At 42.1% G+C, this 19,730-nt stretch overlaps 1 protein-coding gene across 1 annotated transcript in view; it reads right to left on the reverse strand.

Moving 5' to 3' along the window:
• BLM (BLM RecQ like helicase) overlaps window positions 1–19,730 on the reverse strand; it is a 1,689,823-nt gene that overhangs the window by 763,828 nt on the left and 906,265 nt on the right. Inside the window, exon 17 of the mRNA XM_044077719.1 lies at window positions 11,858–12,053. Within this exon, the coding sequence (XP_043933654.1) occupies window positions 11,858–12,053 (196 nt within the window). The remainder of the gene's footprint in view (window positions 1–11,857; window positions 12,054–19,730) is intronic.

The following is a 19,730-nucleotide window of genomic DNA, read 5'->3' on the forward strand; positions in this document are numbered from 1 at the left end:
GTCATGTGAAACAAAGAATCATTTGTTGCTAAATAAAGCCATGATTAACAGAAAAAAGGGGAAGACTTTAAGTATCGCATGGACAGACTACAAAAAAAAAAAAAAAAACATTTGACAGCACCCCGCATTCATGGATAAAGGAGTTATTACAGATGTACAAGATGCACCGTACATCGATCAAGTACATTACAATGGCAAACCACTTTGCAGTAGTGGCATGACAAAGGGCTAAAAATTTAAAGGGGGGGGGTATTCCTGGGCGATTCATGGTCACCGCTGCTGTTTTGTCATTAATCCATCCATTAAACTGTCTACATAACAGGTAAGGCTATGGTTGTTTAAACATTTCTCATCTCCTTTTTGTGGATGAGCTAAAATAGTATATTTTCTTATATAAGGCATTAAAAGCACAACTACAAATGGTTAAAACTTTCTCATATGATACAAGAATGACATTTGGTCTTGATAAATGTGCAAAAGCAACATTTAAAACAGGAAAGCTGCAGCACCAAAAAATATCAACCTAGAAAAGGAATGGGATATAAAGGAAAATGAGCAGAAGGGAATGTACAAATATTTGGGAATACATGAAGGATGAACAATAAAACATGAACATTTTGAATAATGCTCAATAAGGCATACTTCAGAAGACTAAAACGGATGCTGCAAATCTGGTCTTCCTGTTCTAATTTACAGTTTTGTGATTATTAACTGGCCACAAAATTACTGGGTCATTTGGACAAGAAAACAAGAAAAATGCTTATCAGTAATTAGTCACATATCTTGCTGCTGGGTGTGATTCACTCGTGCCACAGGGCCAATATAGTGAAAAGCACAATAATGTCGGACAGACTGTTGCACTGGGGATTGGGCAAACATTACAATATGGAACAAGCTGAGAAGCACTGGAAACAAACCCCAAAGCATTATAGAGAATGACCATGTGTATATCACATCAGATCACCCATTACCAACAGTTCAAAAAAACAGATGTGAGAAATCCAGATGTAAATGTCCACTAAAAAAGACAAAGTAGCATTTGATCATTGCTACAGCCAGTGATTAGTGTCTTACATTCAGAGAGATGCAAAGACAAAATATCAAGATTTGCAGGCAGAAACGACAGCAGTATGGAAGAAAGATACCCAGGCAGTTCCAATAGTAGTAAGAGCAATGGCTCTAAAATAATTTACAGTTGTACTTCCATATGCTGCGAATGCATGTAACAGCTTTTGAATTAAAAGAGGAAGCAATTCAGGGCACATTGTGGCTGCTGAGAAGAGCACCCTTGGCTAACATTAAATATTGAAACAATACTAATTTCAAGAACTGTAGTCATACCCTGACTTAGTAATGTGGTCCATTCCAGTCGTGGTATTAGAAACCTAAAAGACTTCGCAGTCACCATGCAAAAGGACACTATTGGGCGTAAACTGGTTTTAAGATGATCCGTGCTGGTATGGACTTGAGATCCTTGATCAGCTTAGGAGCTAAAAAACGTGGGGTAAAGACTACATCCTTTATGGTCTGCAGGGACTTCTTCAATGGTTTGATTCTATAAAACATTTACCCACCAGTCCTCTTGCTGCACTCAGCACAGTGAAATATCTGGTAAGGAGAGTGAGTTAGGGGGGGAGGGTGTGTGTGAAGAAAACGTGCACCCTCTAGATACTTCTAACTTAATCTACTTGTCCCATATGATGGCCAACCATGCTTAGCCTTAAACACTGGGCCAATGCACACCAACCTACAGAAAAGGGCATTGAGAAAGGTCACCTTGGGATCATGAGCAAACATCTGTACGATGAAACCAGGTAAAAAGGCTAAGCCAGCAACTGCTGCTTTAGCTGTATCATCAGCAGAATTATGAGACAGATGCAAGGTAAAGCTTACGGTGGATGGCATGATTGTCATACGAGACTACAATTTGTACTTCAAGTCAACACTGGACAGACATTCCAACAAATGGCTTGCATCATCATCAATCAGTTTAACCTGGAAACACGACATATGACAACTAACCAAACAAACAGAACTCAACAGCTAAAGACACAAAAAGCACAACTAATGAAAACAAACTAAGCATGACAGTGTTTTGGAGCTTGGGTTTCAAAATGCAGTTTCATTTTTTTTTGTACCTGACAAATTATCATCCTCAAGAGTAAAAGAATGATGTAATCTCACTTCTCAAATCTGTCCATTTTCTGGAGGGCACAGCTGGGCTCTGCAGGGCTGTGGGGAGTAGGAGCTTTAAGGGCTGCTCCACAAAAATGAAATCTGGGTTGGGACTCATTCCAGTAGCTACAGTATTTAGGAGACTGGAAGATCTTTTGTAGACTCTGAGATAAATGCCACAAAATAAGGGTTTATCCATACTATCGTAATCCAATGATGTACCAATGTTATCAATTGTGGAAGGCGGCAGGGGTGGGTATGAAAAATCTTCTGCATTTACATTGAGAACAACTTAAGGGATCTGTTGCTTATCCTCTTGCTCACTGTCTCTAAACCTCAAAATATGGGCTAATCCCTAAGGAAAGGATCTGAGGAATCTACACACTCATCATCATCTAGACTGGGTAAATACTGAAGGGAGTCCAAGAGCCTCCAGTTGCACTTGTGCTTTTTCCCGGATCCCAAAAGAGGAAGATAATCCTGTTACGCGTGTGTTGGACTAGGGGGTACTTTGCAGGAGCCCACCAACTGAAACTGACAAAGAAAAATGCTATCTGTTCTAAAATTTCCAAGAGAATGTTCTGATACAACTAACTAGCAGCCTGAAAATTCCAGGAGGTGAAAAAAAGTACAGTTTTGTACCTACCATAAATGTAGATGTCCGAACTGGATAGCATCTGCAGTCATAACAACTGGGTTGTCCTGTCGTCAGGCAGCCCTTCGGTCGGCCGGATTCCAAAGTCCGGGTCCGGCTTCGGCTGATGTCGCACTTCACCCGACGTCATCTCTGCTGGTCTTCGGGTATAAAGGCATCAGCCGACGCCATTTTCTTCAGTGTTTCTTGCCCCAGATGCCAGTTGCCCTCTTGGAAGGCTAAATTTTGGGTAAAAATGCCAATGTTTCCCAAAGGATAGAAGGCAAACACAAAAAATAAGCATGTATGTACATATATACAAACAAATACACCATAAGAGACTCCCCACCAGCTAGCTATTAGGAGGGTAAATACCCTAGGAGTACCACAGAGGGAAGGAGGGAGGGTAATCCTGACTGCAGATGCTATCCAGTTCGGACATCTACATTTATGGTAGGTACAAAACTGTACTATGTCCTTCATGGATGCATCTGCAGTCATAACAACTGGGTAGAATACCATAGCCAACTAAGGCAGGCGGAAGAATAGATTATGGTGTGGTTAGGATCCCTTGCAGTACAGCAGTGGCAAACCCTGCTCGGGATCTGGAATACAGTGGTAAATTATAATGCTTGGCAAATGTATGCACGGAGGTCCAAGTAGCCGCCTCAATAATGTCCTTGGTTGCCACTCCTCGTAAGAAGGCTGTGGTAGTGGCTGTTGCTCTTGTAGAATGAGGTCGTATGTTCTGTGGAATTGGTTTTCCATGGAAGGAGTAACAGAATCGTATGCAATTTCCTATCCATTTGGAGATTGTCTGTTTGGAAATTGCTTTTCCTTCCTTCCTGTTGCATAGGCTACAAAAAGCTGGTCAGTTTTTCTGTTACTTTTGTTCTGTCCAGGTAGTAGCGTAGCTGTCTGTGTACATCCAAGGTATGCAGCATTCTTTCCCCTCTGTTTTGTGGGTTGGGGAAGAAGGTAGGTAGGTGGATTGCCTGGTTTAGGGACACTCTGGATACCACCTTAGGCATAAATGTAGGATTAGTCCTCATGGACACTCTGTCTTGGTGGAAGATTAGGAAGGGTTGTACTGCCATTAGGGCCTGAAGTTCAGAAACCCTCCTTGCTGAGGTTATTGCCAGTAGGAAAGCAGTTTTCCATGAAAGATGCTGTAGGTCTGCTGTTGCTGCTGGTTCAAAAGGTGCGAGTGTCAACTTTTCTAGCACAAAGTTCAAATCCCAAGCTGGCGGTGGTGGTTTCCTAGGAGGTTTTACATTCTTGATCCCTCTGAGGAACTGCCTGAGTAGAGGATGTGAGAAGACAGGTGGATCAAAGCTGTATTCTGCTGAAATAGCTGATGCATGTATCTTGATGGAGGAATAGGACAGGCCTGTATGTAGAAGCTCTGCCAAGTACTCCAGAATATTAGCCATATCTACATTCGACACATCCTTCCCTCTTTCAGCACTCCAAATGACAAACCTTTTCCATTTCCCTGCATAGTTCCTTCTTGTTGAAGGTCTGCGGGCTTCAAGGATAATGTCTTTAACCCTTTGGGAGAGATCTGGAATAGTTGCTGCTATGTGATGTGCCATGCAGTCAGCTGCAACGTTTTTAGGTTTGGATGCATGATGCTGTAGTTGTTCTGAGTTAACATCAAAGGCATCAGGGGTATTGACCACATTTTGTCCCGAGACATGCTCCTCAGCAATGGGTACCAGTGTTGTCTTGGCCAGTTTGGAGCTATCAGGATTATCCTTGGACGTTCCTCCTTGATTTTTAGTAATACCTTGTGTATCAAGGGAAGAGGTGGGAATGCATATGCTGTCAGGCCTTTCCAGCTGAAGGAGAGCGAATCCACTTTCGATGCAAGTGGATGGAATGTCCTTGGGACGAATTTTTTGAGCTGGTGGTTGAGAGGGGAAGCGAATAGATCTATCTGTGGCATTCCCCATTTCTTTGCGATGGTCTTGAAGATGTCCGGGTGTAGCATCCATTCGTGAGCATCCGAGGTGGTTCTGCTTAACATGTCTGCTAGAGTGTTCTCCTTTCCCGGTACAAACATTGCCTGTAACTGGATGTTGTAGCTGAGTGCCAGGTTCCAAAGGTCCAAAGTCATTCTGCATAGGGGGTATGAATGAGTGCCTCCCTGTTTGTTGATGTACCACATGACTGTGGTGTTGTCTGTCCTTATCATCAAATGGCCTTCTTTGAGAAATGGTCTGAATTTTGGATTGCCAGTTTTACTGCCAGCATTTCTTTTAGGTTGATGTGCAGGTGAAGTTGGTCCTCGTCCACAATCCTTGCACGCATTTGTCCAGCATGTGAGCCCCCCATCCTAGGTCTGAGGCGTCTGTTGTGATGGTTTGGCTTGCTTGATATTTGTGAAAGGGTAAGCCTGGGTTTGACTGGCATGCTTGAGCCCACCATAGGAACTCCTGTTTTAGGCATGGAATTAGTGGAATTTCTGTTTCTAGGCTGTGCCTGTGTTGGGACCATAAATTCTTTAGGTACCACTGTAGTTTTCTCATATGCAGTCTGGCATGTGGAACCAAGATTATGCATGATGCCATGAAGCCCAAGGCCTGCAGAACTTTTCTTGCTGTTAGCTTGCTGTGGTTTGTTAGTGCCAAGAAGTAGAGAGGGAGATCTTTTTGTTTTTCTGCAGTTAGGAATGCCATTTGTTTTACTGTGTCCAATTCAGCAAGAATGTCCTTGTTTGGGATGGAATCAGCCTTGATTTTGCAAATTGACTGTGTATCCCAGAGCTTGAAGCAAGTAAATGATACATTGTAAATGTGTTGTTAGCTAGGTTTTGTACTCCCTATGTAGCAGGCAGTCGTCCAGGTATGGATAAATTTGGATTCCCTGTAGTCTGCAGTGGGCGATTACTGATGCCAGGCATTTTGTGAATACTCTGGGCAGTAGATAAGCCAAAGGGCAATGCTGAGAATTGATAGTGCTCTGATCCTGCAAGAAATCTGAGGTATCTTCTGCAAATTGGTCGAATGGGGCGTGCAGGTATGCCTCCTTGAGATCTAGAGTTACCAGCCAACACTCCTTGCCCAGCATGGGAAGAAGTTGCTGTAGGGTCAGCATCTTGAATTTTGGGACAATGATGTATGTGTTTAAGGTGGACAGATCGAGAATAGGTCTCCAGCTTTTTCCTTTCTTGGAACTAGGAATAGTCTGGAGTAGAATCCTTTGCCTTGTTCTGTTATTGGTACTCTTTCCACAGCTCTCATCTTTGTTAATTGCATTATCTGCTGTAGAGCTTCTGTTTTGATTTGGAGGTAGGTTTGGCATTCCTCTTTTGACTGGTATAGTGTGGAAGTGGAACCGGTAACCTTGGTCTATGGTTTGCAAAATCCACTTGTCTTTTGTGATATAGTGCCAGTTCTTTGAAAATAAGGTTAATTTTCCGCCTAAGGGTGCTGCTATTTGTTCCCTGGTAGGCGGAGTTAGAATCAAGTCACTGTGATTGCCCTGTTGTAGTGGTAGTGGCTGTGCCTGTGGCTCTGTTATTACCTTGCCACTGTCGTCCTCTGTAGGCACCCCCTCTGGTTTGATTTCTGCCTCTGGAGCGTCTATTCCTGCCCCTTTGGGATCTTGTGGAGTCAGGAAAGGACCAATTTTTGGCAGGCCAGTTCCTGCTAAACTTTGGGGCTGAACCTGCAAGAAATCTTTAACCGTTTGTACAGATTTTGCCTTTTCTTCCATTTTCTTCATTACCTGCTGGGCAGGTGTACCAAACAAACTGGTCTTATCCATAGGAGCATCTAATAACTTAGCTTTAACATGATCCGGTAAAACTTGTTCCTTCAGCCATGCATGTCTTCTTATCACTGTGCCAGTCATGGCTGATCTAAATGAAGCCTCCAGTGCATCATAGCCACATTTTAAGGAATGGTTACTAACCTGTTGTATGTTATTTACCATTTCTAATAGATTTTTCTTATCTGTAGAGTCATCAGAGGATAGCTTTTTAGTTAACTGATCAAGCATAAACTCTTGGTATTGTATCATATGAAACTGACAGTTTAAAGCTCTAGCTGAGAGAGTAGCAGAGGTGTAAACCTTTTTGCCCCATCTGTCTAAAGACCTGGCTTCCCTTTCAGAAGGAATAGGGTTTTTTGCTGTGGTTGAGGCTACTGCTTTAGGGCCCTGGGATATAGTTTCGGGGTCTGCAAGAGGGGCCTTGTATAGGTGATGATGAGTGTCTGGCACCCTGTAAAATCTATCTGGTTTGGCAGGTGCTGGAGGTACAGAATCTGGTGCAGTGCAAACATCATTAAATGCATCGTCCACAACAGAGGACAGGAGGTATAGCTAAGGGCCTGTGTTGTGGTAGGTGCAGAAAAGTCCAAAGTCTTTTTCTGGAGTCTGAAAAATCCTGTTCCTGCCATTGGAAATGTTCTCTCATGGCATGTAAGGTTTCCCCAAAGGAGAATTCTTCTGGTGGGGAAGCAGCTGGAATGGATTCTTCAGCATCTGAGTCCTCAAAATTGGAGAAAGGAGCCTCTGGCTGGTCTGTAATATCTGAGTCTTCCATAGAATCATCAGAGGACACAGGCTCGGGGCTCTGCTCTAGGTCTCTTTTCTGGGGCTGAGAGGCCCTGTCTGGGTGAGATTGAGATCCCTAATTAAGGATATTAAATCTTCTGCCAGAGTAAGCATTTGTGAACTAGAAGTGGGCCTGGTTGAGGGGTTTAACAGGCACTGACTTAGTAGATTTGGCTGCTTTAGCCCTGGCGAAGGCCTTAATAGACATGGCTGCAGGAGGCCTAGCAGCACCACGTGCTGGGGTAGAGACATCCAAAGGGATGGTGTCTGATAAGTCACTAGTAACCACTGTAGTAGGTAAAATTTCTGAGGCCGATTCAAGTAAGGTAACCGGAACCTCAGTAGTAGTCATTGATTCGGCTGTACTCTGATCAGTTTTCTCGGTTTCGGCGAAACCGAGACACTCGGTTTGCTTAACAATGGTTTCGGCGAAACCGCGGACCGCAAGTGTCGGTCTTTTCTTTGCGTTTTTAATAATTTGGGTAGTCGGAGGATCCGGCGGCATAATGTCATAAATTCAGAGCCGAAAAACTGTTCAGCAAACTCCGACCGGCGTCTAAGCGTTAAGTCGGTTGAAAGAAGCACAGGCGAACAGGCTGCTACGTCGTGGTCTGGGCCTAAACAAGGTAAACAGTAAGAGTGGAAATCTTTATGAGGTATTTGTTTCCCACAAGTTAAACAGTTATTGACTTTTCTGACATCGGCTGAGGCAAGAAAGAGTCCCCAACGGGTACTTAGCTTTTAGAAGTCTTTGAAGGAGTATTCGGTAGTAGTAATCTCTGGATCTGACCGACCGGCACTTGCGAACAGCTTCTGCTTCGGGCGCCATGCGGCAAGAAAGACTGAAGAAAATGGCGTCGGCTGATGCCTTTATACCCGAAGACCAGCAGAGATGACGTCGGGTGAAGTGCGACATCAGCCAAAGCCGGACCCGGACTTTGGAATCCGGCCGACCGAAGGGCTGCCTGACGACAGGACAACCCAGTTGTTATGACTGCAGATGCATCCATGAAGGACATCAGAGACTCTACTCTCCTCCACTTTTTGGAGCCAATACCTGGGAGATGAATTTCTTGGACTGCCTTTTCCATCTTTATCAACTCTCTCTCTTGTTTAACTTGTGCTTTCTCTTACTAATTTTCATCATATCCTTCTCTCTGCCTTTTAAGTTTCTCAACCAACTTGAACCTAAAGAAAAGCCCTTTGGTGGGCTATTGCCCAGGGTAACGTTTCCTAAAAGATTTATCATCCATACTGCCTAAAATATATTTGCTTTATCACCAATATGAAAAATGCAAATGCAGACCATCAAAGTTGGAGTAATGAAAATGCACAAGGCAAGATTTCTCACACACGTGTGGTGCATGCTCACATATACACACACCTGACTATGATGTGGAAAGTAGTACAAAGGTGGGTTTAGAGGAGAGATTTCCCCACAAAGTATCACTGCAAGCAGTTCAAAAACAAAAACTGAGAAAAATACTAGTGAAGTACAAAAGCAAATTGTTAAGGCATGAGAGAGAGGAACAGAAGAGAAAAACTTCAACAAGCAGATATTTTGGAACATACTGAGCTGAAAGAGCATAGACAAAAAATGATCATTTAAATATAAAACAAGCACACTTCAAAACTCTTTTCCATCACAAAACACTTAATATCCTGGAGTCATTTCTCCAATGTTTGTTCAACAGATCTAATCAGGAAGCTTGCTGGCTTTATGGGTAAAGGTAAGAGGAACCAGCAGCCTGAGAAAGCTTCAGAGGCCATGCATAATAAAGACCTGCGACCTTAGCCTTAACTATTGATATGGACTAGTTTCCTTAACTTAAACCATATGTTAAGCATCATTCCTATATAGAATAGTATAATGTTTAGACAAAATGTTTTGTGAGCATCTCAAGAGTGCCTCTCTCAAATTCCTTTCCCTTTTCCAACCTAGCCTAACTTCCTTTAGTCAGTATGAATACCACCTCAGGTCTCCCTTGAAAACAGGCCACTGGTCTACTGGAACTAAATCAGTCAACAATGTGTAAATAAAAATAAATAAACCTCTGTTAACCTTCAGCAGCAAGTGAGCATAGCTATCTATTCTTTCTTTATATAGCTATAATAAAGACGGAATAATATTCCCTTATTTGGCCAGGATGAACATTTGCAAGGATTGGCGCCTCTCTTCCCTATCCATCTGAACTAGCTTATCCTCTTTTAACCAGGAAGCTAAACCGGCAAGGAACTGTCACAGCACTGAAACCACTTTGTGTGTGTGTGTGTGTGTGTGTGTGTGTGTGTGTGTGTGTGTTGTGATCAGGATGAGATCAAGATGTCTCAACATTGCATCGTTTGCCCCTCACCATAGGGATTTTCCTATATGCCCTAAACTTCACCAATAGGAGGGGGGTATGCAATGACACACATATGCCCCTGAGGTCTATCAAATCCTCTATGTACACTAATACATTGCAAAACACTAATATTGTTCTCTATTCCCCAATAGAGCAGCACTGTGCTACAACCCAACCCCCACCATGATGGCAGGCGACCCGGCCATCAAGGCTTCCAGCTTCATTTTATTTATTTCAGTTTGATAAGTGGGCAAACGGACTAGTAGGCAGACCCTTTCCAATCATGACCTGGGACACAAACAGAAAACTATACACAGAGTAAAGAATATGCAGAACTGTACATAGTACAGTAACAAAGCAGGGACAATACATTTGTAAGTTATACCTGTCAGACTTTAGGGATTCCCTGTGGAATGCTCTGTTGGAAATGCTGGGTGAGTGGAGTGGATAGCCTGGGGAGATTATTTTTTGAGCTATGATACAGAATCAGAATTGCCTAGACATAGTAAAGCCTTGCTGAGACTAATTATGGTGGCTGCCAAAAAAGCAATTACTAGAAAATGGAAATCGAAGTCTAGACCAACTTTACTATAAACAGTGAATATAATAGAGATAAAACAACTGGAATTGGGATCTTTATAAAAGGGAAGGAGCAAACTACATAGGAAAAATGGGAATTGTGGGAACAATATATGAAGAAAAGGAATGAGGTTTAAAAGGCACGATTTGAATGAGCTATATAATGTTTAACTGTCAATAACTGGATAGATAAGTGATGTATAATGTTAGCAACTACAGTTGTTTCAGTTGTGTCTGTAATATGTTTGCAAATAAAGTGGTGTCAGTGTTGGTTTTTCATTTATATAAACGTAAGATTGTCTATGTCATATGTGAATTTAATAACTATGTTTACTGAAAAATACATTTGTAGATTTTTTACTATAAATGCAAATATTATTTACAGTTATGTTCAATTACAGCAGGCATTTAACCAATAATCATTTGTTAAAATTATATCTTCACAAGAAAGAAGTACGTACAGCATGAATTGCAAGGACTAGCCATTGTCAGAAGCAACATTTGGTGTCCTTAAAACAGTTATTTTAGTCCATTTCGAAATAATGGAAAAGTCTCTTGCAGTTCTATTTCTACAGGTAACCGATTCCAAACAACTGAGCTAAACTAGAAAAAGCCTTTTCTCCTGTGGAGTCTTTAAAATAAGGTCTAAGGAGGTTAGCTGGCTGTCAATGTGTACTTAGACTGTTTAATTTGTATTTTTTTTTTTGGGGGGGGGCAGTGTCCCATTACTACAGCCTGTAGATTTGGCAGCTAAGCAGAAATGTGGCATAGAAGTTAGCAATGCTGAGTTCAGGTTTTTCAGGAACAAATCTACAGATTTTGTTAATGTCTCAGGTCATCAGCATCACAGATAACTTCCTGCCCCTGTATCAATTTCCTGCCCCTGCATCAATGGGTTGGCTAAACCTGGAAGGATTTCAGCTTATATATGGTAGACTAGCAACATCTTCTTAAACATGACATATCCAGAAATGTACACAGCAGTACCTGTGCATTGTTACATAATCCCAGAATATACAACAGAATGTTAAAAGTGAAAGATTTTAACTTACACAGAGGTTGTTTAACCCCAGTATAAGTTAAGGAAGCACTGTATGGTAAAGCCTCCTATATAGGTGGCTTTCCTACCACAGCACCCAGGTCTTTGCCAAACATTTTCACAGTCTGCTGCTTCAGCAGTACTTGCTCAAGTGTACAGTGGCCATACAAAAAAACCTCCAAACTGTACTTGCCAGATGTTTGCTCAGTAAAATACATCAATATTTTTCAAGTGTAGATTGTACAATGCTGTCAAAGTAAAATCTTCATTAGTTGCACAAGCTAGACGTTCTGGTACTAGTTCTCATATCTTCTACATGTACAATTTTATATTTCTCTGCAGTAAACACAAGGTGTCATACTTCTGAATTTCCACAGATACAGCTGTGTTTTCATATGAAGCGCAAGTAAAATAAGTGACGCTGTCAGCTCCATTTAAATTCAACACACTTGTATGCTTAACAGATGTAAGCATTAATAGCAAATCCAATCTCCAGACTCAATATTTTTGATAAGTACTTACTTTGAATTAGTCTCCTTATTCTGGTTACATCTTGATAAGAGTAGAAGAGGATACAATGAGAAGTATCACCATCTCTTCCTGCTCTACCAGATTCTTGATAATAACCTTCAACAGATTTTGGCAAGGAAGCATGGATAACATAACGCACATCTGGTTTATCAATTCCCATTCCAAATGCAATTGTTGCACAAATCACCTGGAAGGGAAAAAAAAATCTATCTTACAGTTCTATCTTTTTTATTTTGTTTTTTTTTTTTTTTTTTTTTACTTTTGGCACAATCATTTAGACAAACTCTCAAGGTTAAAAAAATACATATACCTAATTCATTCTATATTTTTACATAAAAGGGCAGAAAATGACATCAGTGCTGAAAATCAAGAAGAGATGGTAGTGTGCAGTATTTGGCTACAGATCTTACCTCTTCTCAATTGTGCCATGTTAAGAAAATTAAATGCAAACAAAGTAGGAAGACAATGATTAAAACTGAGAGTGGGGAAGGGTTTATGATGCTGTAGAGTGACCCAAGAATGTACGATCAATAGGTCTTCCTCATTCAAAAACTTGACTTCAAAAAGAAAATCTGGAAGCAGAAAGACAGGGAGGAACAAAAATATGTACAGTGAGTAACAGGCAGAAAAAATTAAAAGCCTTAAGTTACCAAGCAGGTTTAACAGTTAAACAGCACAAGAGCACTAGAAAGACATTAAGGACAGTGGCTGATCATTTCAACTGAAGTGCTGACTATGACAATGAGAAAGGATGAATTACGAATAGCAGTTATAAGGGAACTTGCTATATTTAAGTGCTGCCTCTCTCACATTAGCTTTGCCCTATTACTATGGTATTACATAAAGGCACGTGTTTTAGACTGGTACCAATAGGAAGTAGCAGTGCCACTGCTAGCAGAAGTAGTATGACTGAGTCGGCTGGTCAATGTCTCAGGTGAAAGGATCAGGTCTGACTCCATGTGGGGATCTGATATACAGCACCTGCACTAATACAGTACATATACCAGGATGGCCAGAAAGCTGAGTGACATAAGGGGCTTGCAAGAACATGTAAATACCTATGCGCATCCACAGCATTATGTGAATGACAACAATAATAGAAACTGACTGTGGTATAAAAACTATACAGCACAAAACCCAGTGCTCTACAGTACCTATCAGTGTTTTTTTGTGCATTATGTAAAAATGCATGTGGTGCAGAACCACACCTTTATTTCTGGTAAGTATTGGAGTCACCATAGTCAAACTTGAAGGCTGCGGTAATAAAGGTACTAGCTCCCAAAATACAGCTGGAACACTGATGTTAGATAGCTGTGGCAGATGCAGAAGACACCAGCTGATAAGGATACGGTGTCTGTAAGCAGATCAAAGGCCTGAGTAAATTAATACACTGGTTTAAAAAAATGAAATAGGAAAAAAGATTTTGCAATGTCTTGAGACAAACCACAGCTGTGAGAGGCAGTCACCATAAACCACTGTTGTATTTGTAACTTGCCATAATTTGTAGAAGCTCAAAAATGTCCACTGTTGCAGTAGGAACAACTTAATGGGATTTCTGCTTCAGAAGGACCAACATCTAGATCAACTTAGGAGCTTTGCATTCCTCCTCCTCCTGATTGGGCAGATTCCCTCCCACATGGATGCAACCACATTAATGATAAGCCAAAAATGTCAGCCTGTCTATCTAGTTCTTTCCTGGCTTGTTTTTTACTAGTGCTGCAGTGTGAAGCCAGAGCAAGAAATGGTCCCTACAGGAAGCAAACCCCTGACCAGAGTGATCAACGAGAAGAGGCCTGTTAAGCTGCCTCACAAGACACTAGGGTCAAGCTGAGAAAGAAGGGCGCCTTTGTAAGAGTAAATAAGAATGGGTGGATACCCACCCCAGCCCTAAAAAGACAAAAGAATAGGAAAAGAAGGGGTGGAGGGAGGGAAACACTACCGCAACAATGGACTTATTCAAACATCTACAATTATGGAAGTTCTTAAGTTGCAGTACTGAAGATTTATTTCATAAATTATCAAAGCTTAACAATATAGGGATGGTTAAACCAGAGGAGGAGTGTGCTGTAAGTGTTCTTGCAAGATGGTCAAAGACCCCTCGCCCACATGCCATGGAGGAGATATCCAGGGAATAACATTTTTAAAAAGTGTGAACTGTTGATCAAGCAGCTGACAGCTCTTGGAAAGGCAGTGGTGGCTGAAGTGGCTCTAGAAGGATGGGCCTCATTTGCCCATTTAGAAACTGCTCTTAAACATGTCTGCCCTCGTTCCTACTTTGGCAAAATTCACAAAATGGACTTCCTTGTTTTGTTTTTTCCCCATATCTCAGCTGCACCTAAGGAGTGTAAGACATATCCCTTTAATTTATACAGAGTAGGGGAAAAAAAAACAGGGAGGTGAACAGTCTGATTCAACGCTACCTCAGTCACCCCTTTACACAGAATGGAAGCATAAAGTGCATGTCCTTGTGGAACACAAGAAAGGATGTTTCAACAAATAAAGGCCTGTAGTTCTGAAATTCTTAAGAGTAGAACTGCTTCTCACTACAAATACAGCTTTAGAGGACAGATACTTGATAGCAGAAATAGACAGTTCAAAAGGAAGCAATGCTAACCTCTCTGAAACCCAAATGAGATCCAATGGTGGTAAAAGCTTTTTCTTAGAAGCCTTGGGTGTAGGATCCCCTTGAGGAATTGTTTTAAAGGTAATCTAGAATGCAAAACAGAGTGCCCAGAGCAGGTATACTGAAATGGTAGATAAAAGTACCTTCAATGAGGCACAAGACTATCCTGATTTGTAAACCTTTGATAGGCAATTGTGGACCAAAGACATCAAGGATTTTGTAAGATTCTGGCCCCTCAACTGGCATCAAAGGAAGAATCTTCCATTTGTTAGATATAAATTTCTTGTAGTAGGCTTCTCAGCTTCCCCGAAGACAAAAAGCCTTTAAAAGACAGGTGTCTGAAAGGAATGAAAGCTAGATAGTCCACATTGTCGGCCTGTTGGTCATCAGGTCAGAAAGTATAAGACCCCTCATATGCTAAGGCAACATGAAAGACTCTTATTACAAAGAAGAAAGTACAGTTGCTGAAGTTCTACTTACCTATAAAATTTTTGAATTCCTCAGTGGCATTTTAGGTTATCCGACATGGTAATCCAACTTTGTCCAGCTTTCAAGAGCTTAGACTCTCCCCCTCCTCTCTCCTCCTAAGACATCTGATTGGCTGAGTATACCCAGAGAAGGAAGCCTTCAGTTGTAACACACTTTGTTGCTTCTCAAAGGAGGACAGAAAAGCACCTGAAGCCAGAATCATCTACAAAGAGTAAATATGCAGCCAATCGATACTATAAAAAACAAAATCAAACAACTGAATCAGAGAGGCTGAAACCCACCTCAACTAAACACAATGCAGAGGATGGCGGGTGGGTACTGCCACTAAAAAATTTGAACATCTACGGTCAAAAGTAGGACATGGGCAAGTGTACTATATTCATCATCCCCACTGCCTCAGTGACATTTTGGGTAGATTCCCAAAGTTTACCCTACTTTAAGGTGGTGGGATAAGGATCCAGGACCCCTTATAGAATGAGGCTAGCAAGGCCAGCTCTGGACCTTGAAAAGGAATCCAGTTTGTACTGCTTTGTGAAGGCATGAACAGAGGGCCAGGTTGCTGCCTTCAGAATACTCCTGAAGCCCAGACCTTTCCAATATGTCATCTAGAAGGATAAGGCCCTAGTCAAGTGAGCTTTAATCTTGCCTGAACGATTTACCATAATGGGAGTAACAGAAAACAACAACAGAGGACAACCATCATGCAACTGTCTGCTAAGAGACAGGTTGACATTTTGTAGTACCCCCCCACCACCGTATATGACACAAACAGCTCTTCAACATTCCTAAAAGGCTTTATTCCCTCAAAGTAGCAACTAAGCTGCCTATGTGGATGCAAGGTATGAAGAATTCTTTCTCCCTTCTTTTGTGGATCAGGACAGAACACTGGTAGATCTATGGCTTGATTCAAGTTAAATTCAGAAACAACTTTAGGCATGAAAGATGGTTAAATGCATGACAAAACATTGTCCTTGTGAAAAATCAGATAAGACTGGCCCACCATCAGAGCTTGCAGCTCAGAGACTTGCCTTGCAAATGTCAGAGCAATCAGTAAAACAGTTTTCCAAGTAATGGACTGTAAATCATCAATCATCCAGAGGCCCAGGTTCAAAAGGAGGCAAAGTGAAATCCAAGGGAGGAGGAACTTGCTTTAGAAGCCGTGTCATGTGCAACACTACTTCCATACAATGTTTGGCCACCAAAAAATAAGATGAAAAAGGGGAATCCATGGGAAGACAAGCTGAGATGGCTACAAGATGCACTTGATTGAAGCACATGAGAAATCATCTCTAATTAGCTCTCACAAGCATTTCAAAACCAGCGGGAGTCAGACACCCTTTATGATGTCTTATGGGCTAGGCACCACCTAGAAAACATCTTCCACTTGTAAAAGCAAGATTTTTTTACTTGCAGGTTTTCTTGCCTCCTTAAATACCTGCTGCACCCCCTCATGGAACAACTGCCTAAAAGGAATCAAAATAGAGTAATCCAGGATGTCAGTTGCAATTACTCTAAGTTGTGGTGCACCAATTGCCCCTGGTGCTGAGAGAGATGATCCAGTCTGTGAGGAAGCTTATGGCAACTGCCCTTGGCCAATTCCAAATTTTGCCTGGACACAAAGGGGGTTAACCACAATGATCTTTAGTAATTTTTTTCTAAATCTTTAGAAGTACCTTGGGAACCGGTGCAAAGGGTGGAAATGCATACAGAACATTCCTGACCACTTGAATGACAGTGTCTTGTCTTCAAAGCATGGATGCAAGGATGTCTTGAACAGAAAGTTTTCAGTTGTCTGTTTTGAAAGTAGGTGAACAGATCATGTCCTGGAAGACCTCTACATGGAGCTTCCAATTGTGAGGGTCTGTCCAGGATCTACTTAGTCTGCCACTGTGTTTTCCTCTGACATAATGCATGAGGCCAAAGAATCACATAATGCTGTGGAGCTACCTCCCGTGACATAATTACCAATCTGCAGAGAGGGTATGACCTTGGACTCCTTTGCTTGTTCAAGTATTACATTACAGTAGTGTTGTCTACGACCACTAGAAAATGACCCGGGCATCCATAACTGGTAAAGAACATTTAAGGCATGAATCACTGCCAACATTTTTTTTTTTTTTTTTTTTTTTTACACATTTGTGTGTTTAGGTGTGTGATGAGGATCCAACAAGCCTTGCACTTGAACTACCATGGATACTGCTCCTCACTGCAAAATCTGAAGATATGTCTTAACAGATTAGACTAAGGTGTGAAGAGAAAGGGAGTTCTAGATTTAGAAACAGTTGATCCCTCCACCACTGCAGTTCCTGCTCCACAGATCCCAAGGGATGAAGGGTCCAACAATTCTTAAGTACCAATGAATGTTTCTCATGTGTAGTCTGGCTAGTGGTATCATGAGGATCACTGATGCCATGAGGCCTAGAATTTTGAGAAAAAAGAAGTTATGTACTCACCATAACGTTCCATCTGAGTAGTTATACTTAATTTTTCTGTAACCTGGGGGTATTCAGATCCATATCGGATCCGAGCCGGCAACTTCACAAGCATCTGCTCTGAGCTCGAAGCTTCTCCCCCTTACCCATAACACACCACCATCTACTGAATTCCCTCAGATCGATTTTACTGCAAACCAAACTAATCAGCAACTAAAACTAGAAGAAACCATACATGATCATAACATGAGAAGGTTCGGGGGAAGGAGGGTGGGACGGTTGCAGAAAAATGAAGTAAAACTACTCACATGGAAAGTTATGGTGAGTACATAACTTCTTTATCTAAAGAAGTTAACTTCATTTTATCTTCAACCTGTAGGACAGAGTCCCCAGCTACTCAAGCCCCTGGGAGGCCCTCATGGAAGGATATTCCTGAGCACTGCAGAGCCGAAGGATGCTCTCCCTCTAGAGATTAAATCCAACTTACAATGAGAAATGAAGGTATGTGACTTGGCCCAAGTTGCCGCCGAACAAATGTTATCCAAGGACACCCTACACTAGAAAGTAGCAGATCTAGCCATAAATCTGGTAGATTGAGCTTTAATCGGACCAGGTGGAGACAAACCTTTCTCTTTGTAAATTTGCAAAATACCTAGCGTAATCCAGCTAAAGAAACTTTGGCGATGGCCTTACCTAAAAAGGGCTTAGAAAAGGACACAAACAACTGGTCAGACTTACGGAAGGGCTTTGTTCTGTGTAAATAAAAACAAAGTTGTCTGTGAACATCTAGCAAATGCAGTTTATATTCACCTTTGTTCTGAAAATTTGGGAAGAAAACAGGCAGGTTAATTGTTTGATTCAAAAACCACTTTTGGTACGAAAGAAGGGTTTGTGCGGAGAGAAACCCTGTCCTTATGGAAGATCAAGAAAGAGGGCACAGCAGACAAGGCCTGAAGTTCAGAAACACTCCTAGCCGAAGTAATAGCCACTAGGAAGGCTGTCTTCCAGGATAGAAACTTTAAAGACACTGAAACTGCAGGTTCAAATGGTGGAGCAACTAAGGCCTGAAGAACCAAAGTAAGGTCCCAAAAAGGGACAGGGTTCTTAACTGGAGGACGCAAAAGAAAAAAAGTGTCTTTAAGCAAAGCCTTACACAATCTGGAAGAAGCCAGGGCATTCATGTTCTTCTGTACATGAAAATTTGAAATAGCTGCCAGTTGTACTTTCACAGTGGAAAAACTGTCACCTTGTTGAAAAATGCTGGCTAAGAAATCCAGTACCGTGGATACAGGGGCCTTAAAAGGATCCAGCTTTCTCTGAGATGCCCAAATAGAAAATCGTTTCCATTTACTACGGTGAATCTTCCTAGTGGAAGACTTATGAGCCTCCACTAGAATAGCTTTCACTGAAGACAAAAAAACCGGGAAGAGTCCTGGCAATTAAGGGAATTGGAGCAACCAAGCTGTCAGCTTGAGGCTGTCCAGGTTGGACAGACTGATGCCCAAAGGATGAGAAATGAGATCCAGGCAGGGATCTAGAATCCAAGGAGGAGCTAGAACATGAAACCAAAGGAAGGGGAACCAAACCTGACTAGGCCAGAAAAGGGCACCCCAGTAGGCAGGCCTTTTGAAGAAACTTCAGAATGAGTGGTAACGGGGGAAAAGGGTACAGAAGCCTGGGAGGCCAAGCATGGACTACAGCGTCTCTGGGAGGGTCCCTTGGTGAGGAGATCAGAGCAAAGAACGCGCTGCACTTCACGTTGGAAGGAGATGCTAAGAGATCGCAGCAAGCCTGTCCACACACAAGGAAGATCTCCTCCGCTACCGACTGCTTCACAGACCACTTGTATGGCATCAGAATAGCCCGACTCAATTTGTCCGCTAAAATGTTGGAGCGTACTGGGATGTGCGTTACAATCAGAAACCAACTGGTGCAGATCGCCCACTCCCAAACTCTCATGGCCTCATGATACAGAGGGCAAGATCTGGTTTCTCCTTGTTTGTTGATGTACCAGATGTGTGCAAGGGTGGATAGAAATTGCGGCAGTCATAGATCCCAAGGCTCTGAGAACATCCAACGCTTTTGGTAACCTGGGGCCATGAATCAGTGAAACATGAGCCCTTACACTCTGGACCCTGTCTGGAGTTAGGAAGACTTTCAAATGAAGGATGCCCAGTCGTGTCCCAATAAAATCCAAGGTATGTACCGGATTCAAGAGTGACTTGGGAACATTGACCGTAATCCCTAACAGGGCCGCAAGATGTAGGAAGAAGTCTCTTGCCCTTGGGGGGGCAAAGGGGGGCAAAAACCCCCCTTGGGG

The sequence above is a fragment of the Protopterus annectens genome, chromosome 7.part0 (assembly GCF_019279795.1).
Source record: "Protopterus annectens isolate FY-2018-M chromosome 7.part0, PAN1.0, whole genome shotgun sequence".
In the NCBI taxonomy this organism is placed as follows: domain Eukaryota; kingdom Metazoa; phylum Chordata; order Ceratodontiformes; family Protopteridae; genus Protopterus; species Protopterus annectens.